The sequence below is a fragment of the Stegodyphus dumicola genome, chromosome 9 (genome assembly GCF_044657685.1).
Source record: "Stegodyphus dumicola isolate Sdum_Otavi_A_Nest chromosome 9, ASM4465768v1".
Classification (NCBI taxonomy): Eukaryota; Metazoa; Arthropoda; class Arachnida; order Araneae; family Eresidae; genus Stegodyphus; species Stegodyphus dumicola.
In genome coordinates, this window is record NC_140776.1 from 157,824,122 (window position 1) to 157,849,794 (window position 25,673).

Sequence of the window (25,673 nt, forward strand, 5' to 3'; positions counted from 1 at the left end):
GGTGGTGGTATATGCTCAGGGTCTTCGTCTGGTGGTGGTATATGCTCAGGGTCTTCGTCTGGTGGTGGTATATGCTCAGGGTCTTCGTCTGGTGGTGGTATATGCTCAGGGTCTTCGTCTGGTGGTGGTATATGCTCAGGGTCTTCGTCTGGTGGTGGTATATGCTCAGGGTCTTCGTTTGGTGGTGGTATATGCTCAGGGTCTTCGTTTGGTGGTGGTATATGCTCAGGGTCTTCGTCTGGTCGTATACACTTCGGGTCTTCGTCTGGTCGCAGAGAGATGCAATTTTTTGTAACTTTATCACTTTTATAATAGCATAGTTTTTCGATAGTATGTACATCGTTCATGAACGAGAAGCTTATACAATTTTGATATATTTCTTGGATATACTGCGCAGCGTCGTCTGGTTTTTCAATCCTTAAAATAGGTGAAGTAAGCTTGATTCCTTTTAACATCATTTTGATATTTTCTGGCTTCACGCTTTGCAATTCCAGATAAGCTTTAAACTTTTCACTATCAACAGTTGATATTTCAGGAATTTCACTGATGCAACGCAAGCATGCTGTATAAATTTCTTCGATATGATCCGAATCAAACTCTGTTGAAACTTGCGGAATTCTAGAACAGTTAATATGCTTGGTAACATCAAATGTGCGATTCCGTTCTTGATGCAGTATTTGCGTACCATTTTGCATAGCAAAGGAAAGCTCAGAAAATGTATTTCGACGTTTCCAATTATTTTGTACATCAGCAATTCTACCATCCAACTTCACGGCAAAAATCCGAGCAAATGAAATACTTCGTATTAAAGCAAACATATTGAGATTTATCGATCTGTTATTTTCCAACTTAAATACACTTATTCCAATAATAATACGAAAGGAAAAAAAAAAGGCTCAATTATTTTACAGCAAATAATAATAAGAAGTAACTATCAACTTCCATTACGACTATCTTGGCTGAGTATGACTATCTTGGCTGAGAGTATTAATACAAGTCGCTTTAGTGACGAAACATGAAAGAAATCTGCATAGTATATTCGAAACATTCCTTTCGATTACAATGATCATCAATCGATATGTATATACATCTAGTTCTATTCCTTATTTTAGTAATAAAGTTGTAGTAGTCGAACCTTTTGCTCAGAAACATACTTTTTCAAGTCTGATGATTAGTATCTCAGTAAGTTCCCTCATTACATCTTTTTATTCCACCAGCAGTCTGATATTTTGGTTGTTTGAAATTAGACAAAAAGCAACCTTAGTTTATCAATCTAGACCTAGACCTGATGCAGATTGGGATGAATAAAACTCTAGCGATTTTAATTAATAAACGACGTTTGTCATGCTTGGATCCTGCATCTTGAAATTTAAAAAAAAAGTTAAATATTATAAAAAAGTAGTATAATACTTTATAGTGGACTAAAGCTCATTTCGATACGTGTATCATGTAATTTTTCCTATATTATTCAGTAAACTTACAGCTTATATCAACGGAAAAGAAATTACTTACCAGAATGTTCAAGGCCTCTTAATAAAAAATTTGCGTATTAGTTTAAATTTCGTTGAAGAGAAAAGGTTATATGTTTTGTTTTATGCAAATAAAACAAATCTTTTACTTGATTTTAATAAATCAAAAGAAACGTTATTCCAGTTTTCTAGTCTATATTTAGACGACTGGAATAATTGCTTAACGATTGGAATAATTGCGTACTTTCTTTTTTAGGAATTTTTGTATTTATTTCTGTTTTTGTATTTATTTTGGATTTACCAAAATAGCCTTTCTTTTCATTGAATTTGTATATTATGGCCGTTTATGAGGTGTCGAGGGCGTGAATGAAGGTTTTCTTGTGCGCTCCTAGGTAATTGTAAATATATAATTTAGTAGTGTAGTTTGGTCTTTGGACAAAAAGGTCATTTTTACCTCCTTTTGATCAAAAAAGTCTGTTTGGATAATGCATTTGTCCCTGCATATTTAAATAGATATACGAAAATGGCGCCAGCGCAGGAGGCAGAATTTAGGGGCTGCAAAATTTTGGGAATTTATGGAAGCACCAGGTAGCAGGATTTAGGACCTCAAAGATTTCACCGGGCAGCAAAATTTGTTACATAACTAAAATATATGTATTTCTAAACGTAAGAAATATATATTTTAGTTAAGTAGAAAATGAAATACTTTATAAAATTTTTATTGACAATACTTATTTTGAAGACAAGCAATCTATTATAAGACATAAGAATAACGAATAACTTATTTAATATAATGATGGCTCCCTCTCCTTTCGCTTTCCAGGATACCGACTGAATTTGGAGCACCTAAATTTTGCCGCCTGAGTGCGGAGTGTTCCCTGCATACCCGCCAATAACTGCCCTACCTGTGTATATTATAAAACTTGTCATTTCTATCATTTGTTAGATTTCACGTCAACATTTACTTGTGGCGCCAAACGGCGCTTCGTTATCTGCAGAGTATTCAGTTAGTGCCCACCAGCAACCGAACCGTAAAATCTCTGAACACTGGTAATTCTGACCTGGGTTGAATTCCATTCGTAAGGGCTCGCTGCATGGGCGTTTTCGTGGTTTTTCTCTTGTGTAACGTGTATACAAGCCAGTTTCCCTTAGAATGGCCTCTCTTTAATCAGATAGCCCTAATGCTTCGCCATAATGCCCGCTGGCCAACTCTAACCCGCCGGAAGGTTCTATCCGGCCCGTGGATGTAATTTTAATTTACTGGCCCCAGGCAAATTAAAAGAAATATATATTTGTATATTATATAACCATCTCTTCTGCTTTGTTTAAATATTATTTTTTTCTTCCTTTTTTCCAAAGGACTGATGATCTTTTTACTTTCTGTATTTTTGTGCTACAAAACATAAATCGACGGAAATAGCAAGCACAGACAACCTTCAATCGGTAAAGGGCTAAAAGCGGAAGTTCGTTTTTAGTTATAGCTGTAGATTGACGCCAACAAGCGTTATCTCTGTCTCCAGAAGCAGGCATATAGGAATCCAATATAGGTGAATTAGACCTCACACGTGGCAGACTGCGAAAATTCATCAGGCCGACAAAATTTTTCCAAGAAGGTAAACAGTATCCAAGAAGCAGCTACACATGCAAGTTACATTGTAGAATACAATATTGCTAAAAATTAATAAAGCTGTCAGTGATGCAAAGTTCGTTAAATAATACATGCTACAAGTTTGTGATGTTTTATGTCCAGACAAGAAAAGTAATGTTCAGACTGTAAGCATATCTCGAAAAACTGTGACATCTAGAATCGAAGAAACTGATAAAAATCTGACATCACAATTAGAGTCAAAGATTGGCCAGATGTGATATTTTTCGTGAATTTCAGGAAGGGTTTTTAACTTTGCAAGTGCCTATAACAAATATATGTAATATTACGACCGATGGGGCACCAGATATGATAGGGAAAAAATCTAGATTTTTTTAGGTTCTTTTATCAACACTATCCCGGGGACAATGCAGTTTTTCTACATTGTGTTATACATCAAGATGCTCTGTGTAAACCTGCATTGAATATGAAACTGTGCTTGATGCAGACCTGAAGCTTGTAAACACTATTCGATCTCGTGGACTTATTCATAGTAAATTTCGAGATTTTCTTTAGTCCGTGCAGTCTGAATACTCTGATGTACTGTATTACACTAAAGTAAAGTGGCTTAGTGCAGGATGTGTTTTCGAGCGAGTTTGGTAGCTGAAAGTCGACATTGTGTCGTTCTTCCATGAGGAACAGTGTTCTGTGGAGTGCGAAATGTTAGGAGATACAGAATGGCTTTCGGAATTTGCATTTTTTCACAGATCTTCTTTGTCATATGAGCAATTTGAGTTTATCGACAATATCTGGGACCATTTCAAAGCCATTAAACTAAAACTTAATCTGTTTGCTGGACAGCTAGCTAAGGACGACTTGTCTCATTTCTCGAGGTTAAATTCAATATCCTCAGTAAATGAAAATAAGCTTAATTGTGAAGATAGCTTCAAAAAAACTACATTTTGAGTTCCAACGCAGATTTCAAGATTTCAGTGCCATTCAAACAGAATTAGATATTTTTGCCATACCTTTCAACGAAAATTGTGAAGCAGTGAGGTCAGATTTGCAGCTTGAATGAATTGAGTTGCAATCTAAAAATCATCTCAAGCAGTTGTTTCTAAATATGCGAAATTCAGAGTTTTACAAATCATTATCGAAAGTAAGTTTCCCAAATTTAATATCTCATGCCGAGAAAATCAGTGCTATGTTTGCTTCATCTTATATATGTGAATAAGTGTTTTCAACTGTGAACCTTAGAATGAATTATTTCAGAAGTAGACTGACAGATAAGCATTTAGCCTATCGTTCCTTAGAATCAGTATATATCACTTCGAACCTCAATATAAGAAACTTTTAAAAATGAAATCGCAATTTTATTCATCTCATTAATATATTTAAATTGTGATGCTTGTATATTGTTTTTAAAATTTTAGAAAAATTTATCTTGGCCCGCCAACTTTTTTTTTTTTCTTCCAATTTTTGGCCCGTGACGGTAAACGTTTGCCCATCCCTGATCAAAACGAAACCTACTAAGTTAATTAAAAGTAAGAGTTCCACAAATTGTCCTTCCAAATCTTGATTTTTATTCATATTATGCAATGTAAAATACTAGATATTTGTTAATGGTAATTTTCGGTCTTTTCCGTTTCAGGACAGCACGAGCTAAACAACTTTCTCTAGCAATATATATATATATATATATGCGCATATATGTTACCGTGAAAGACCGAAATTGGAGAATGTCGACTTTCATCGGAGAATATCAACATTCACCAAATACGTCGGTGAAAGACCGAATATTTCACTAAATTCTTGTATATTCGGACCCTCACCGGTGTATGTCGACAATCACAGATATGCTCTGGTGAAAGTCGAAAAGAGAGGTCATAAAGTGCCATAATAGTTTAAGTTGTTGCAATAAATAAGCTTTGAATCACATAATTTAGTAAGTTTTTTATTACTGTTATTTTATTTTCTCATTTAGAACGTACTGTATAATTAAGTAAGTTTTTAACTTCTATTATTTTCTTTTCTCATTTTGAATGTATTGTGTGTTTTAGGTTCTCATGTTCTTAAGCTCTTATTTCAAGTCTCAAGTGCGTTTATTCGCGACTGAATTACGGAGAAGAAAATATAATATTGTTATAGTATGTTCAACATTCACCATTAGTACATGGTGAATGTCGACATTGACCGGTGTAAGTCAGAAATAAGAGTATTTGGAAAATATTTCGGACATACACTAAGATTCTGAATGTTGACATTCACCGGTGAAAGTCGACATTCTCCAGATTTCGGTGTTTCACCGTAACATATACACGAACTTGATACTTGTAGTAATAAAATACGCTTTCTGTGTGAACTTATTTTGATTACGGTACAAATTTTTCTAAACGTAAGAAATATATATTTTAGTTAAGTAGAAAATGAAATACTTTATAAAATTTTTACTGACAATACTTATTTTGAAGACAAGAAATCTGTTATAAGACATAATAATAACGTATTTAATATAATGATGGCCAATGAGAAATGTTGGCGCACGTAACTTTCTGCAGAAAATCGTTTGGCGCTTGCTTTTCTACAATGAGAAAAATCTGTAAATCTGCATTAGAAGTATGCAGTTACCACTAGCAAGATGTAACTAAAAATATTAAAATTATTCTTGATGCATTTTTCAAATTTGAATGAAATGGAATAAAATTGTATTCCTGAAGTATTTTATGTGTTTGCTTTTATTTTTAAGGCTAGACGTGAGCTTTATAGTAGCAAGTGTCTTATTTAGAAATTTGAATGCTATATTTTAATCTATATCCTTTAAGGTACCCGACTGCGTTTGACACTGAAATTTAGAAAAATAATACAAATAAATCTATTATTAGTGATATTCAGCAGAATACTACTTAAAATTATAGACACAGATGATGAATATATTATCAAAGTATAATTTTTGGGTGTTTGTTTTTACATTTTGAGTTAAAAAATGTGTTAAATTTCAGAATTACTAACTATGTTCTCATAAAAATATTTATCAACATTTTACTTTTATTTCTGTCACTTATATTTGTTAAATTATAAGGAATTAAATAGACTAAAATCTAAGTAATAAAAACAATCCTATTAAGTATACCTATTTGAATACATGCACTAGCTATTTTTCGAGAAATTTCTTTCATTTACAAAATTGTCTGAAAAAATTTTAGTTATGTGCAGAAACCTAAATTTTTAGTCCATATAAATTACAATATTTCGTAGAATAGATGCGAAAAGTTTCATAAAATTACTGTAGAAATATTTTAAGTTAAAGGCATTTTCGTAATAGAAACGTTGAAAAAAAAAATCAAGTTTTTCAAAAAAACTAGGTTTAATATAATGCAACCACAAACAGAAAAGAAAATATAGCCAAGTATGAAAATTAAATGGTTAAACTAATCCTATTCCGGAGCATTCAATAACAAATAGGAAGGTTCAAAATCATCTTTTGAACATCACCGAAAGTCAGAATCACTAGCTAAGTTCCCACAAAATATTTATCAACATTTTACTTTTATTTTTGTTACTTATACTTGTTAAAGTATAAGGAATTAAATGGACTAAAATATAAGTGATAAAAAAATCCTATTAAGTATACCTATTTGAATACATGCACTAGCTATTTTTTGAGAAATTTTTCTCTTTTCATTTACAAAATCGTCTGAAAAAAATTTAGGGTACTTTTCCGTTTCGCCGGCGCAAATCTCGCCAAACAGACTTTACTGGCGAAAACATACAGTATATACATAAAAAATATTTAAAAAATGTTAGTTCTAAGAATTCTTTTTTTGAAGGCATAAACATTTTAATATCGCTTAAAATTGTATAAAAAGCCAATAAATAAAGACAATAAATTCGTAAAAAGACATTAAGAATTTACTATGCTTTCATGGTTCAACGTCCTGATACGCCGGTTCATATCACGTGACCCCAAGCGATCTCATCTCACGTAAACTACTCTACAAAAATCTAATGCTCTCAGTAATTATCTACATTAATTTCAAGTTAAATCTTAATTTGGAACACAATTTTAAATGCAAGAAATATTTTAATTCGTACGAATAGATTACTCGGAAATTATGTAAAACTGCAGTGCTTTACTTCGCTAATGCATTCTCATTACAGTTGATGAATTTAACGCTTGACTTTACCTTTTCTATATTTTTGGGTAAGCGCTGTGATTGCATCCTAATTGACTTAATTACCGAAAATGGCCTTAGACATAAAACTGAACTATCTGATAAAAATTCTATGTAATTATATGCCAATATTGAAAGAAACAATCAATCTGATAAGAAAAAGCTGCGACTTGTTTTGAAAATGAGGCGTAAAAGGTTACCAGCGAGAATATTCCGTTGGTATTAGTTGGCGACTTTATCGCTTGCGCCGGCAAAACGGAAAAGTACCAATTTTAGATATGTGCATAAACCTAAATTTTTAGCCCAATATTTGATAGAATATTTGCGAAAAGTTTCATAAAATTACTACAATAATACCTTAGGATAAATGCTTTTTTAGTAACAGAAAAGTTGAAAAATATTAAGTTTTTCAGAAAAATAGGCTTAATAAATTTCAAAAACAAACGGAAGGAAAAGAAAATGTTGCCAAGTATGAAATTTGAATTACAAAACTAATTTTGTTTCCGAGAACTCAGTAACAAATAGTAAGATTCAAAATCATCTTCTGAATATCACCAAAAGTGTTTAAATGAAAAATTCTCATTTTAAAGCTATTTAGAGTAGTCTGTATACCGAAAAAGAGCAGCCATAATTCTGCTTCTCATCACCTCAGAGGGAAAGAGAAAGCTTATAAATGAGCTTTAAAACAAAGTAATTAAATTTTTTTTCAAAAATTTCATCAACATTGACGATTAGAACGTAGTTGGATATCTTTACCTGTCCAAATCCAAATCTAGTGACATATTTTGCTATTTAAATTTTAAAGTTAGGAAGGTATTTTGCTCAGTTGCGCTCAGATTTTGCAATGGAAATTCTTTCATGAAGCTAGAAAACACTTTACATCCTAAAGTCATAATTCAGTTTCTCATGATTAATGCATATCGAACTATAATCAGCAAATAAATTATATTAATTACACTCATCAAAAGTTAAACTGCAAAAACAAGAAGGATTGCGCGTAGCGATGTGAAAAATAACATAATTTGTAGAGGTAAGACTATATGCAGGCGACTAGAGAAGCAAACAGACATACGAAACATTAAACTGTTTATTCAGTATCTAATGCAGCTACCAAGGGAAGCTATACAGGCCTCTAAACAGCCAGTCATACTCTCTATGAGGCTATTAATGGTCTCCTGAAATGTTCCTTATTAAGCCGAGTCCACTGCAGCTGTTAGTTCCTCTACGGTGGGTGAATGCAGTGCCCTCTGCAAAACAGTTCCGATGACAGACCACACATGCTTGATAAAAGAGAGGTCGAATGAGGCTGCTGGCCAGGGAAGGATGTCAGTTCCGCTGGGGCTGTTCAGAATGTGACCTGCGACAGGAGACCGGTCATTATCCTGCTGGAATAACGTGCTTGGGGCAGCCTGCACAAGTAGCCGAAGCACAGGCATAACAACTTGTATTACGGACCGGGCCGATGTTAAGCTGCCAGTAATGTGCACAAGTGTTTTCTGCTGTCCTAACATGATGCCACCCCAAACCATAAAGCACGGTGTGGGGATGTTTTGACGATCAAGACTAGCAGGTAACGTTTTGCAGGAAACCGCCACACATGTCCACGACCGTCATTCCTCCATAACCCAAAATCAGGATTCGTCTAAAACAATACCCGGTGCCATTCGTTTGTCCATTGATGATAACGTCGACACCAGTCAGATGGGCAGCCCTGTGTCGAGTGATTGAAGGAATCCAGTGGCTGGCTGCCGTGCGCGCATCCCTGCCTCATGCAACCTGTTACGGATGGTTTGGAGGGAGATAGATGCTCCTTCTGATAATGGTTAGCAAGTTTGAATATAATTTGCCATGGCGAACGGGTCCTCCTCAAAACATTTGATGAATCTGCCTGTCAATGCGATCTGACGTGCACTTGGATGATCCACTGCCTCTTTGCCATGCTCTCAGATGGTTCTGCTTCCATCGTGTCACACATTGCTAAATTGTACTTACCATCCATCCAACACGACTAGTAATTGCGCGCATTAACAAACCGAGCTCATAGAGTTCTAGGATACTTTCTTGTTCCTCAGGATAACTGCTGATATTTATTTCGTTGATGTCCCCAAGGCATATTCTACCATTCTTCAATAGTTCCGGTACAACAATCTGTCATTGATAGCCTGTAGAGACTGAACCAACTACTCGTTTGTTTAGCCAAAAACTGGATATCATTTGACCAAATGCACACGGGAATTTAATCATTTGCATATGTCTCTGACATCTACTGATCCTGTTATTTTCACATCGCTACGTGCATTCCTTCGTGGCGTTGCAGTTTCACTTTTGTCGAGTGTAATTGTTCTTCCATGCTGATAAAAGTTGAAAACTGGTACAGTTATAGGGTAAGGTATTGCATATTGAACCAGAATTTGCAATAAAGACCAGACTTTTCCTAAAATTTAATCAACTCTTTGTGATTTTCCCTTGAGATTTATTAGGTATTTAGGAACATAATACTAATTATATGTGGTGTTACATGAAATATAAAAAAAAAAAATTATGAACAAAAATACATTTGTTTGCAAATGTTCCAATTTAGGAAACAAGTTTCCAAATTGAACTATGAAATAAAACGTTGTTCTGATACCTTACGGTAGGATTATAAAAGTAAAGCATGCTATTCAAGTATTAAAAAAATGGAATATCATAAAATAAAAGTGATAATGGTTAAAAGATATAAAAGTAAGAGTGGTTTAACCCTTTAATGCGGTTGATCGAAGTACACTCTGGTTGGTGCAGGGATAGATTTTTAATTCTGCGGATAAATTTATAACACCATTTCTTACTAGCTAGCTTTTACTTTTTATCAGTTTGATGCGGTATGTTATTTTTTTTTTTCAGTAAGATCGAAGGCTATTTTTCGAATATCTCGAATAGTTAATCCAAAAAAGTGATTTTGAAAACTGAAATTATATGCTCAAAGCAATGTTTTTATTTCACGGTCGAACGTTGGGTTTCTGCCTAAGATATTGCGGGGCCCCTTATAAGGTATTTCTCCCGCCTTCATAGCTTGCCTTCGTAGTGTAGTGGTCAGCACGCTGGGCGAGTATTCCAGAGGTCCGTGGTTCGATTTCTGTCGAGGGCGTTGCTCATTTTTCATCTTTCCTGCTTCCGAAATAACCTAATGTCTCTACAGTGGCGCCCGAACTAAAAGGGTGGTGGATGATGATTCTCCACACCCAGGATTTGGGGAATGGTTTCCCTAAAATCTTCAGTCGCCCTTTAAAAAGGGAAGTATATAAGATATTTCTCCCGCCTTCTGAGCATGCCTTTGTAGTGTACTGGTCTGCACGCTGGACGCGTATTCCAGAGGTCCGTGGTTCGAATCCAGGAGAGGACGTTTCCCATTTTTCATCTTTCTTGTTTCCAAAATAGCCAAATATCTCTACACACTTAGCAATTTTATTAATATTTCTGTTGATTTTGAAATGTTGTAGACACAGCTACATCGACTTAAACTCTTTTCTTTGCTGAAGTAAGCTCTTGAAGCCATTTCCATACCTTCTGAGGACCACCATCTATAATTTACTCGTTTGCCTATCTCTAAGGAAAGACTTAAATTACTACAAAAAAATAAAATGATCAATTAATTAAAAAATAAAGTAATCAATTAAGTCACGATTTTCTAATAATAAATTAAGTCAATAAAATAATCAATTAAGTCAATAAAATAATCAATTAAGTCATGGTTTAAGTCACGTAGATACCCTCAATTAAATCAATAAAATAATCAATTAAGTCATGGTTTAAGTCACGTAGATACCCTCAAAGGTTCAATTTAGGCAAATCACTGAAGTTGAAGATCATAACCTAAAATGCGGAAAACAGCAAAAGATAAAACATTCCTAATGGTATCTTAAAATAAATAAACTTCACTTTATTTTATAAACTACATATTTCTATTTTTACCTTAGCGTTGTGTTTTGAATTTGCTCGAGGAAAAACAAAGAAATATTACAACTCAAACCAGTGTAAAACTTCTTCAACGACAACACGAATGCTTTTTGAACCGGCACTGGTTAAATAATGTTTGTTGCGCGTGCTCTTTCAAGAACAGTTTAATAGATGGCATCAGATATTTCACAACATCATAAAATATGTGCGGTTCAATTTAGGAGACGGTTCAATATGGGCAACCTTACCCTAATGCAGTATCAAGGCAAAATCAGTGACTTAATTCTTAAATTTCACTTATCATGTTAGGAATACTGATGGTATTAACACATGAGCAGCCAATGTCCCATATTATGGGACTGCTGCATTTTTATTATTTTCCCAAATTTTTAATATCAAAATACACCAGACAACCCATATTTTCACGAAAACATAGTATTTTTCCATGATTTGCAAAAAATGATGTATTTTTCACATTTTTTAAACACACCCGAAATTTTAGGCAAAATTTTCATTAATTTTAATAAAAAAAGACATAAAATACTTAAAAAAGAACAAAAAAAAATAGTTAAAAGATCAAGTGCTTTTTGCATTTTTTCAAGCCCCTAAATTTAAGAAAAAATCAAATGAGGCAAAAAGGTATTAAAATTTAATAAAAACAATGATTTTTATAGGGTCGATGACCTTTGGCAAAAATTAAAAGAAATTTAAAAAATTTAAGAAAATCCAGAGGAAAATGTTTTCCACCCTGAAAATATACCAAAAAGTATAGAACAAGAAATTATTCTAATTCTTTTAATTTATAGATATATTGTCCATTTTTATTCCTTTACGAAAGAATATATAGTTCCTATTATTAATTTCATTTATGGCTTTATCAGGTAGTTCTTCATGTTTTTTGGCCAAGGTTCTTTGGTTTATTATCTACATCTAATTTAACAATGACTGAATCTCCATATTTTGTCTGAATTTTTCTCAATGATATCAGATCATAATTTCCAGGTTCTAAATCTTTTAATGTTAGTGTTTTTAGATAAGATCTAAGTCTATTGAATTTCCCCATTTCTGTTTATATAGAATATATTTTTCTTAATATTTTGCTCTCAATAATAATTTGTCAATGTCTTTACTGAAAAGTATAACAGAAAATTTGGGCAGGATTTTCAATATAAACAGGTCTTACATTTTTTACTTCTGAGATTGTGCTTTTCTTTCATCATTTTGTTCTTTTTCTAAATTACTTTTCTTTCACCATTTTTCAAATTATTTTTTCTTTCACCATTTTGTTCATTTTCCAACCTTTGCTACACTTTTCTTGGAAATATTTAATTCATGTTCATGTTCTTTATAAAAATGTGTTTTAATTTCCATATCATATAATTCTATGGATAACGACATTATTTTATTATTACGATCATAGTACCAACCAGTACAGTCCTTAATTTTTTCAAAATAGTTCATAAACAAAATGAAATTATTTTTATTAAATTTTTTATTCTATAGCGCACATTGTAAAGTATATCTTGTACATCACATTTTTCTGCCGTAATTAAAAAATCAGTATTATATTTACGAAGTAAAATATTGACAGTAACTTTTACATTATGAATGTATTCTATTTTATCTGATTTCGCATGGTTTAAAATATCATGTTCTTGATTTGATTAACTATGTATTTTTCCATTTATTAGTAAAAAATTTATGTTATCGTTTGACATTAACATTCCAGCCAACCTTCAATTTTTCCAAAATCATTTCTAAATGAAGTGAAATCAAATCGATTAATTTGTACTTCCTTGTACGAAGTAAAAAGGAAGTATTGTAATCGCGAAAAATTTCCGGTATCATAGTTCAACGAAAATATTTTGACCGCTATCGAATGCAACTTAACGATGTGTTTTGCGTGACATCTGTACGTAAGGACAGAATAAATGACTTCCTTCCTCTAAAAAAATTATAAAACTGATTTTAAATGAATTCGGAAAAGATTTTTTTGGCGTCTGTACGTATACGTATCTCGCATAACTAAAAAACGAGTAGCCTGAAAACGTTGAAATTTCGTATATAGGACTGCTATAACATGTAGATGTGCAACTCATATTTTGGTTGCAATCGGCCACACCAAAAGTATATAAATATATATCTACTCTGTTACTCTGCTCAGTGATCTCAGTTTCTTTACTCTTATATGTTTGTAAATTGTGCAATTTTTGCTTTAAAAATGATTGAATTATGTTGTTCTTATCTTCTGGTTAAGATTTTTATGCCTTTAGTAAATTTGCATGCAATATTTGTAGAATTGTCAATAATTTAAAAGTTGTTTAAGTGCGGCAAGCCTAATTATTTTTGCCATGGCGGCCATGTTTGTTTACATTTGAAACTCGGCAGAATAGCGGATCTGTTACCAATCTAGAGAAACTAAGCTTCGCAACAAAAAAGATAACGACTTATTTTATTATTGCGAATTAAATCATGCTTAATCCATTCTGGAATTTATTCGAGGAAATTAGTGGTTAAGATTTACTTCGTAGTTTTTAATATAGATATTTTGAGTTTTTATGTATGTTTGCCTTGTCGCGAAGTGAGAACTGAAGTAATTGAATGAGAAATACAGAATCGTCTGTGAAAGACTTTTCCTTTTTTGTTTTGTTTGCTTAATTTATTTTATACATCGTTTTAGATTTTTTATAGTATTTAAATAGAACATGTGGCAACGACTAGATAATTCTTCAAGTGATATAAATTTTGTGCATTCTGAGTTGCAATATGAACGAAATGTAACGCTGTTAAGTGAACCTAGCGGCAGAGTGTCGCATTGGTAAACAAATATAGTGAATTTTAAAGAGTGCATTTATTTTATTGTGGTTTATGCACTACCGACGAAGTAGATTTAATTCAATCCAATAAGTTTAAATGAAATGCAAGAAAAATGCGTATAATTTAATATTCCGTACAAGGAAGTCATGGGGTGTACACATCAGATTTTGCACTTGGTGATTAGTCCAGTTTACATGGAGTATCATCTTGCATGGATGGAGAGGTAGACTTGAGGTGTGACGTATAGGGTTCCCCGATCACAACCAATGCTTTTGCGCTTGGGAATATTATACTACAGTCTAGTAACTAGACTAACTTCTTTCAAGTATTGTTTGTAGTTCTATTTCAACATCAGTGGGAACCTAAGTAAAAGAAGAAGTATTAATATACCGCTACATAATAATATAACGGTATTTATTATCTAAATCAATTATTTTTGTGTTTATTTCTCTTCCATAATTCTCAACCACATATCACAACTGATATTACCATTATCATTTATGATAAAAAGTGCGCAATAGCTTTGCAATACTAGATGATAAAAATAACGAGAGCATCATAAGATTTTAAATTTAATTAACCAAAAATTCTATATTTATTTTGGTCAGTTATTTGGATACGGTAAAGCACCTGAGGGCTACCTGAGAATAATTTTATCATCACTCGTCATCGGTCTCATGTTGTCATGTTGAATTCAAATAAACATTACACGTTATTTTTTTCTAATAGGAATTTCTTGTTCCTTTCTTACTTTATTTCTTGTTCGGATTTCATTAATACGGCGCTGAAATTTTTCTCTTCACACTCACAAAACTAAAACTTTTGACTAATTATGTACGGATGGTGCAGTGTCCTTTGCAATGTTTTACACACTGCCCAAGAGTCTGCATGCTTTCATGGAGAAACTGGCTTGCATTCATGTTACACATGAGAAAAAAACAAACCTGCAACTATCCATTTGCAAGGGTCAAACCCATGTCTAACTACTAGTATTAAAGTGTTAAACACGATTACCAAGTACTAAGTTCGTTTTACTTTCTTCTGAATAACTATAGAAGTATTAATAAATACATAATAAAAAGGGGAAGCTGTTTTAAAAAAAATTCTGGTCAAATACTGGGGCAGAATGCCAAATATTTGGCTGGCCGAGCATTAGCATTTAAATACATTCATAATTGGAACTGTGAACTTCTCAGATTATTGCTAAAGTCCTAGCTAGTAACCTTTATCGCCTACCAAAATGTCGCCAAACTGCCCGTTACCATATTCCAAAGATTAGCCATTTTTTCTTTTAAAATTGTGTATAATAGTCGAAAATTTATTTCTATTATCCACAATTTCTGGTGAAATCAAGATGGCCGCCATTTTTGAAACATGGAGTTTCGTCGAAAATCTTGATGGTAACCATTTTTTAAAACAACATATTTCACGCGCTTTCGCGCCAAAAACAAATTCGCCAAACTTTGAAGGTGGGCTATATTGTAATGTTCTATTAAAGAGTATTTTCTGATTTTATTCCCTTCCCTCCGAAGAGACTCGAAAACGTATCGATGAGGCAATCCATCATGTCGCCAAAAAGTATTTACGTGGCAGAGTTTTCATGTGTGTGTATTTGTAGAAAGTGTTTGTTATTATTGTAAACTGACAAGTTTGTGAGTATGAGTACCGTACCGAGAGGCCCGAGTTCGAATCTTCGCGAAGGCATCAAGGTTTGTAAATGTATAGTCCCGAAAGTCCTCTCGTGTCGATTACTGGTAGAGGAACAGGGAAGGGAAATCGTTTTGACATCATCTCCATGGATAATCTTCTTCTACATGCTACTGTGTTACTCACCCATATCTGCATGATCGACCAAGCACTAGATTAGGAACTTTATGTGTTCGAAAATCGCTCATGATGTTAATCTAGGGTAGCGCACCACGCGCGGGCACCTGGCTGCACAGTAGCAACGTACAGATGCTTGATCCGAAATCTTTGGACTCCCTCCAGGCATGTTCTACCTCGAAATTGGGGGGGGGGGAATTGGCAAAATCGTACAGTCACCTATATGGTGCCCAAGGCTGTTGCCAAAGACAGGCATAATCTTGTTCTCCTTGCTGCTATGAATAGCGCGGGCTTGTTCTGAGGTCAGACAAGCGGGATTAGTTCAACAACAATCATTTACTAGCTACCCTTGATAGCGCTTCGAAAGAAACATTTCTAAGAATATTGCCTTCTAGTATATCTAATTGGTCGAGGAGACAAAGCATGTGCATTCGCAAAATGAGGACTACGTTTAATAGTATTTTGTGGTAAATTTAACAAGGATATATTGCATCGTAAGTGTTATGTTTAAATTGTTTCAAGTATAATATGTATTTGTAATATACAGTAACACTCCTCTTGGCGATCTCCTCTGAAACTGACCGGTAATTCTTAAGACTAAAATATAAGTATCGAACATCTTCCTTCTAAGGTCATCACCTCTACAGAAAATCATCTAAAACTGTACACGGGCACCTCAGAGGTCATTCACTGTATCATATCTGCCATCTATCTCGATTTTATAGATAAAAACTGGTTTTTTACTTTGAGCCTCTTAGTATTGCACGAGCAACGAGGCTTCCTCTTTTGACCCGTCAGATTACAGAACGAGCTTAAAAGGCCGATATGAACACGCAAGGCATTACGCAAAGAACTCAGAAATCTCACATCGAACTCACGTACTTGCTCAAGTTGAAGTGAAAGAATCGTAACCTAACATATATGCAGTGAAGAATTTTTTTGCTGCGTTCATTTTCGCATGTGCCATGTTTTAGATATGATAAGCTAGCTATACTTATAATTCATTTCTTTAGCTATACAGATTAGCTGTACTTATTTTCCTCATATTTAAGAGCGCCTTGCTAAATAAAAACGTTTCTTACTTTCTCAGTATTTTGTCGGTATAAATGTTAAAGAATATTACAAAATAAATAAAATTAATCAAGAACATAAAATGTAACGTACGTAATTTTGTATTAATGTAATTTACATTAGAATATCATTATAAATAGTTTAATAACCTGAATTAAACAGTATAGAGTGAATTTAAATCAGATTGGCGTTATCTTAAAATCCTGTGAAAACCTCTTCAGGAGATTGTGGCAGGCATTGGAAACTGCCTGTTACTGATCAATTCGGTTTCAAATTGAGGTCTGATTAAAGCTCAAGTTCAGAAGGCCACACGTTTTAAAGGGTTTTCAAATTATTCTGTTGTCTCTTTCATTTTATTAGGTTACAAAATGTCAGCTTTAAGTCATATGAGCGGACATCTCACATAATCTTAATCGAGCTTTGGTTGGAATTGCAGATAAGCACGAAAGTTTGCGATTATAGTTCCTTTGTAAAAGGTTATGTTTAAAAAAAGCGGAAAGCAGCCCGGTAGTTCGATCCAACTTTCGAATACCACGAAGGCATCCATCCCCTGAGGTAGCGGGCTTCAGCCCGCTCAGCTGGCGGGCTTGCCCGCTAGTTACATTTAAAATCTATCGAAAGTCCTTTGGAGAAGGTTGTAAGCAAAAAAACATGTTCAAAAAATCATCGGATTGTTTGAGAGGGAACTTTGAAAGGGATTGGTATAGAGCTAAATTCAGGCAGCACCGTGCTGTAAAATACTTGCCAATTAACATAATTACGTAAGCAGTCGTTGTCTAGTGGAAAACACTTATCACTTTTCATCATCCTACATTGTCAAGACACAATCAGAGCAGCAAAGGAAAATGGTTAAATACAGAATATCGATTCTTTAGACATGTTAAAAAGTAGCTCCGTTGCAGATTGATTAACACAGGTTGCTGTATTGCCTTTTAGTAATATAGTAATCTGAATTAATCTGAGAGGTATAGCTGTTTGATATAGTGTACATTGTTTGAGAATGAATGGTGAAATTTAACATGGTCTCTGAATTATGTTTAAGGCGAAGGTACTTTTATTTAATTCAATGACTCAAGAAAATTATATGCTTTGCGGTTACATCGCTATAAAACTCAATTTTTGTATCCAGTCGAACCACAAAACGATGAGCTTGGGTTATATGCTCGGTTATCCCGCTACAGAGGTATAGCAATAATCCAAATATTCTTTGAAACATTCTATTCTAAGATAAGGCCGCGTTTCATGTAAATAGCTGTGCAAATCGCTATAACTGCCGAATATGAAGCTCTAAAATCACGTGTGAAAATGAACATATTCGAGATTCTTCCAAAGTACCTAATGCGACTTTTTATGAGTAACACAACTTTTGGCCTTTTTTCCTATGTTGGAAATAATCAGCATTAACTACGTGTACATGAGCATTAACGTGTACTTGAGCATGTTGCAGATCTTCTCATTCTCTCACATCGAGTAAATAGAATAGAGCTGCAGATTTTCTGTATACGGTGTAGCATTGCCCCGCTTTGCGAATCATGCGGTATGAATTGAGTCATCGATTTCTACGACGGTGGCTTTGCAAAAAGAAATCTGTGCTACCCCTTCTGTAGAAATTCTGATCTTACCCCCATAGATTTTGCATAAAATGAGATAAACTTGAAATGCGATAAACTTTTATCACCTTGAGATGAGGATCACTCAGACAATTAAAGCGGTGCATCAAGTGTCCTTGATCGTATATAAACCGAAATTTAATACATCTGAGATGTCTGCTATACTGTTACGCTACTCGCACCATTCGTGAATTCTTTGAGTAACTCAAATATTTTCTGTCCTTGTTGGATAATACCTATTCCACAGAAACTTCAAAAAAATTCCTTCATTCTCGGAGACTAAGTTTAATTTACCGATATAAAATTACTTTTATCTCAGGAACGGGATTTTTAGTTGCTGTTTTCTGACGCCAAGTCAGGAATTAACTTTTTGTTCTACCTATCCATTTATTTATAGTTCATACCATACTGTCGAAGGTAGATGCCTAATAGTGCCAGAGTTCTGCAAAAACGCTTAGGGACTTCTTTATTCACATTAGATAAATAATCCAACTTTTGCAGTAACCTTTCACAGTCATCATTTCGCTTTTCAAGGAAAAACATTTCGCGCCTCAAACAAGAAAACCACTAATGAGGTAGATTTGGAAAGCTTTCTAATCGAGTGGTGGTGGTGTATTTAATTATGGCAAAGCACATTAAGGCTATCTGCCTAAGGGGAGGGATGCCTTCGTGCAAAACTTTCTAAGGGAAACTGGCTCGTATACACGTTACACATGGGGAAAACGACGAAACCACCCATGCAGCCAGCCCATTCGCGGGATTCGAACCTCGGACTGAACTATCAGTGTTCAGCGACCGCTCGGCCGCTGGTAGGCCGCTTTCTAGTCAAGACGAATTTCGGCTTAACAAAAGATAGATGTGAGTAAAAGTATATTACACTGAATATTATTTGACATAAATAAATGGATAGATAAAATTAAGGAAAAGGGAAAAAGAAATTAACTTTCAATCTGAAAATTTGGATTTAAATCTAACATCTGGAAAATATTATTTACAAGTTTTTTTTTAAATTTGAAAACATTAAATAAATTTTGCTTTTATTCTTAAAAATAATGTTTGTTATTATTAATTCTTGAAACTTAATTTTTACGATTGACTAAAGTTACAATGTAACCCAAAAGGAATTTCAGTGGCTTCTATTTGATTTATTTTCTTTATATCTAACTGAATAACAAGATACATTCTTAATACTTCATGGACTGGTCGGAGCGGTAAAGTCGCTGAACACTGGTAGTTCGGTCCGAGGTTCGAATCCCGCGAACGGGCTGGCTGCATGGGTGTTTTCGTGGCTTTCCCCATGTGTAACGTGTATACAAGCCAGTTTCCCTTAGAAAGTCCTCCACGAAGGCATCCCTCCCCTTAGGCAGATAGCCCTAGTGTGCTTTGCCATAATTAAATACACCACACCATGGACTGGTCGAACCTGATCTGGCTTTCTCTGTTTCCAGTCATTTTTCAGGAGAATTAAATAAACATGTATGTATGGTTTTTAAAGCGCTGTAGTTTCAAATATTTTCTTATAATATTCTACTTAAACCATTACAAACTACTACCATTTCTTAAAATATTTTACAAAGTTATTTACTAACATGTCTAGTATTTTTTAAGAGTGTGGCATTTCGTAAAATATTCACTCTTATGAAATGGAACCTGACAAAAGTGACATATACAGCTTGTTTCACTTACAGTTTTATGATTTATTATCACTTCCTACATCAGATAACTTTATTTGCCAAATGCCGCCACAGATTTCCGCGTCTTGCACAGAAAACACTTTCGTGCTTGCCATTTTAAAGGTTACGAAATTACTTAAAACAAGACTTAAAAAGTAAAATTGCGAAGAAAAATTAACATGCAGATAGAAATAACTTAAAAACCTACTATAACTAATGGTACCAAGAAAAATATCACAATGTGCATGAAATAAAAAACTAACGCTGAAACTACTGAAAATTCAAGCAAAATCGAAAATTTACCTGGCCCGTCCTAGGACGTCACAATGACAAAAATTTACGTGACCCGCCCGTTAAGTGTTAAAAGAAAAAATACGGAGCATGAAATTTTATAATAGATCAAATATGTTTTTGAAAACTTGAAATACATTTGCAATATTTCGATGCAAAATTTTACCGCTATATTTTTAAAATCCTAGCCAAAAGTGTTTAACCGAAATAGTAAAACACACTAGGACAATTCACTTCAAGATTGGGTTAATTTATTAAGACGAAACACAGAGGGACTGTCTAAGGGAAGAAATGCTCTCGTGGGGAATTTCTAAGAGAAAATGACTTATATTCACTCAAGGGAAAGTAATAAGAACTACTGAGGGTAAGACGCTCATTCATGTAAACACAGAAACTAAAAGTGAATATTTAGCCATCATCATCAGAATATACATTAGCCATCATCATCACATCGCAATGTGTCGAGTTTTTCAACCACAAATAATCAGTTTAATCTTTTTGCAGTCACATTTATTGCTACCTTGCGATCGTATGTTGTTTATGATAGGATTCTGCTATATTATTCTAATATCACTAGATCCATAATCAAGTCAAAAAGCATTTGACACAGTTTGAAATTCTATACTAGTTACTGCATTACTCCCTATTTAGAAAAGTCACCAGTCTCAGTATTATACTGATGTATTTAAAGCTCAAACTAAACAGGATTTCTAATTCGTACCGAGTAACACATTGCAATAACTTTGCCATTTATTGCCACAGTTCTAAAGGCAAAATTTACACTGTACTTTCTTAAAATGCTTTCTTTTCACTTTTTAATTTTAAGAGTGACGCATTTTTTAATTTACTAAATCTGTGACCTTCAAACCTAATTTCGAATTCATGGTACAAAAACAATAAAATAATCCGAAACTAGAATTTTTTATTTATTCACTGAAATTAAATTTCCAACAACAAAAATTTACAAACAGCAAACAAAATTAGGGCGGATAAAGAAAGATGTTTAAGTTACAAGTAGTAAAAGGTTCAATCTATGAATTCTAAATATTTTCCTCTCCTTAGAGCAATCATCATAAATTTATTATCCTGATAACAGGTAATGTAAAATTTTTCTTTACCTTACTTGACTCGTAGAATGAGTCATCAGAGTTATCTGTAGTTTCAGCTGCATTAGAATTGGCACTGAATCGCCTCTATCATCATCAAAATTTCTGTCATGAGACTTGCTGTATGTATGGAACATTTTAGAACAACTCTGATAACGAAAAGTCATTGATGAGATGGGACGTAGACGAAGAATAATTATCCGCTTAAGATATATCTACATCGGACCTGTCTGAATTACTTTCTGAATTTTATCAGAGAAAACAAACTTTGGTTCGCATTTACTGCATATAACCTCCGGGTCTTCGTATGGTGGTACACACCACCGGGTCTTCTGGTGGGTCTCCGTCTGGTGGGTTTTTATCTGGTGGGTCTCCGTCTGGTGGGTTTTTATCTGGTGGGTCTCCGTCTGGTGGGTTTTTATCTGGTGGGTTTTTACCTGGTGGGTCTCCGTCTGGTGGGTTTTTATCTGGTGGGTTTTTACCTGGTGGGTCTCCGTCTGGTGGGTTTTTATCTGGTGGGTTTTTACCTGGTGGGTCTCCGTCTGGTGGGTCTTCATCTGGTGGTATAAACTCCGGGTCTTCGCCTGGTGGTATAAACTCCGGTTCGACGTATGGTGGTATAACCTTCGGGTACCCGGGAGGAGTAATCTCTGGTTTGCCGTTACCGAGTGTACCATCAAAAGTACCTGAATAATTCTTTATAGAGGTGCAGTTTTTTGTAACTTTATTACCTTTATGACAGCATAATTCTACGACAGTAAGTACATCGTTCACTAACAATAAGCTCATACAATTTTGATATTTTTCTTGGATATACTGTGAAGCGTCGTCTTGTTTCCCATGCTTTAGAATAGGTGAGGTAAGATTGAGTCCTTTTAAAATGATTTTGATATCGTCTGGCTTCACACTTTGCAATTCCAGATGAGTTTTAAACTTCTCGCCATCAACAGTTGAAGATATTTCAGAAATTTCACCGATGCGACGCAAGCATGCTTTATAAATTTCTTCGATATGGCTCGAATCGAACTTTGCGGAAACTTGTGGAATTCTAGAACAGACAATATGCTTGGTAACATCAAATATGTGATTCCGTTCTTGATGTAGTATTTGCGTACAATTTTGCATAGCAAAGGAAAGCTCAGAAGAAGTACTTCGACGTTTCCAATAATTTTGTACATCAGTAATTCTACCATCCAACTTCATAGCAAAAATAGGAGCAAATGAAGAGCTTCGTATTAAAGCAAACATATTGAGATTTATCGATCTCTTATTTTTCTAACTTAAATACACTTATTCCAATATAATACAAAAAAATGCTCAATTTCCTTTACAGCAAATTATAATAAGCAGTAACTATCAGCTTCCATTACAAAAGTAAGAACTGCTTGGCGGAGTGTATTTATACAAGTTGTTTCAGTGATGAAACATGAAAGAAATTTGTGTAATATATTCGAAACGTTCTTTTCGATTACACTGATCATCAATCGATATGTATATAAATCTAGTTCTATTACCTCTTTCAGTAACAAAGTTCTAGTAGTCGAACCTTTCGCTCAGAAACATATTTTTTCAAATCTGCTTATTAACATCTCGTTAAATTCCCTCAGCCTTGACATCATTTTATTTCATGAGCAGTCTGATATTTTCGTTGTTTAAAACTAGGCAAAAAGCAAACTTGGTTTGACGTAGATTGTGAACAAAACTCTATCGATTTTAATTAATAAGCGACGTTTCTCATGCATGCACCGTTCATCTTGGAATTTTTTTAAATTTAAATATTATGCAAAAATAATACAATACTTTTTAGTATATTATTAAGTTCATATCGATTTCCTTGTTCAATTATTTTCGTTGTTTAATTTTATCAAGAAATGTTTTGCATATAGTTTCATTGGTATAAAAATATTTAAATTTTTACTGTGTAACATTTGTTGAGATACTATACAATGAACGATTAAATTTCCTCATTCGTAATACAGTAAATATTACTTGTTTTATAGAAAATATATGCAGTCTATTATCGATATGTTTCGAATATCTGGATAGACTGCTGTTTCGATATGCTCAGATATTTGCATTTTAACATTTTATAAGATTATTTAATGAAAATATCTCAGTTTGAAATTTATCTGAAAACGTTTTCGAACAAAAGATTTTCTAAACTATTTTCCCTTCAAATTTGATTTTCTATCTTACCTTAAGGCTTATCACCTTAAGACAGTGAGTTACCAACCTTTTTTTTGCATCATGCACTGCTTTCACCGTTGCTGGAAGATCCTTTCCGCCCCCTTTCTTTTCCTAAACTTGAAAAATACATATGCATTTTTTAAAATTTAGATTATTTTTAATGCGTTTCATAAATTAAACAAGGAAATGTACAGAAAATATTGATAAATACCAACACTGAATAGAAGTAGTTTTTTATATTCATAAATTAAAACTAAATACTTAACAGGCAAGTGAAAGGCTACTGCATTCCTCTGCCCCGAAACTATAAAATTTCCCACTAGTTAGAACCCCTGCTCTGGAAGATAAGCCTTTACCTCACGTTTCAATTCTGCTGTGAATCTGTTACTTAAGTAACAATAACTTACTTAACAATAACTCACTGTTACTTAAGTGTGAATCTGTTACAGCATAATTCTTACTTTTTGCAGACTTCCACCTCTCATTTCATCAATGCATCTGTATAATATTTATTGTTCTTTAAATAATATTTCATTTGTCCACATACGATATCCGGTTACAGCCGAAAACATCGCGGCGAAAACATCGCGGCGAAAACATCGCAGACGAAAACGTCGCGGAGAAAACAACGCAAGGCGAAAACGTCATGCTACAAAACATCGTAGGAGAAAACATCGCAAAGAGAAAACATCGCAGTTCTAAAACATCGCGGTACAAAATATCGTCGTCTAAAATAAAGCGGTTCAAAAACTTCGCAGTTTAAAAACATCGTCGTCGAAAATATCGTGGTAAAAAAAATAAAGTATCTACAAATCATCGCATGACGATAACATCGCAGACATACTTTATTCAGGTTTTAATAATTGTAAATGGATATTCCATAATGATTTGTGAGCGCAAGATGGAAAGAAGGATAATTTGACTTTCATATTTTTTATTAATCAATAAATTTTTGCTGAGAAAATAAAGAAACTTAAGCATAGAAAATTAATGCAACTTATAGCACTTAATAGAATTTTAAACCGACATAGTTAACTAACAAATGCCATTAATAAATCATTTTTTATAAAGTTTTTACTGGTAATTTTTCATGGAAAGTATAATCTATAAGTTGCATTTAATTTTCTATGCTTAAGTTTCCTTCTTACTTTTTCAGCAAAAATTTATTAGTTAATAAAAAAGTGTGAAAGTAAAAAATTATCCTTCTTTACATCTTGCGCTCACAAATCATTGTGGGAATATCCATTTACAATTATCAAAAACCTGAAAAAAAAAAAAAAAAAAACATGTCTGCGATGTTATCATCATGCGATGATTTGTAGATACTTTATTTTTTACCACGATATTTTCGACGACGATGTTTTTAAACTGCGAAGTTTTTGAACCGCTTTATTTTCGACGACGATATTTTTGTACCGCGATGTTTTAGAACTGCGATGTTGTCTCTTTGCGATGTTTTCACCCACGATGTTTTGTAGCACGACGTTTTCGCCTTGCGTTGTTTTCTCCGCGACGTTTTCGTCCGCGATGTTTTTGCCGCGATGTTATCGGCGGACACCACGATATCCGTTAACTAAACAAGTTTAGGTTTACTTCATATCGCAGCCGCTCCTAGATATTTTTATCACTTCTGGCAAAAAAGTAAGATATGTGTCTGTATATTCAATGAAACTTTACATCTTTAGCCCCATCAGTGGTTCAGTGGTTTAGACCCTCGAATGCAGGTCGTTAGACCGGGTTGGCTGCATGGTTGGTTTTCCCTGTATGTAATGTGAATAGGTGCCAGTTTTCCCTAAAGCGTCCTCTACGAAGATATCTCTCCCTCGGGCAGATAGCCCTGATGTGCTTTGTCATAGTGTGCAACTTATACTCATCAAATACAACTATTTCAAATCTTACTGTATTAATTTAATTATCAACTTACTGAGCAAT

The 25,673-nt window shown here is 33.9% G+C and overlaps 1 protein-coding gene across 1 annotated transcript; it reads right to left on the reverse strand.

Moving 5' to 3' along the window:
- Nucleotides 1-21,361: 21,361 nt before the first annotated feature.
- LOC146995521 (uncharacterized) lies at nucleotides 21,362-23,062 on the reverse strand. The gene is made up of 2 exons (XM_085824270.1): nucleotides 22,082-23,062; nucleotides 21,362-22,051 (listed from the first exon to the last, which is right to left on the reverse strand). Exons 1-2 carry the CDS (start codon nucleotides 22,800-22,802, stop codon nucleotides 21,834-21,836), a joined length of 939 nt encoding a protein of 312 aa, XP_085680396.1. The 5' UTR covers nucleotides 22,803-23,062; the 3' UTR covers nucleotides 21,362-21,833.
- Between the last annotated feature and the right edge of the window lie 2,611 nt (nucleotides 23,063-25,673).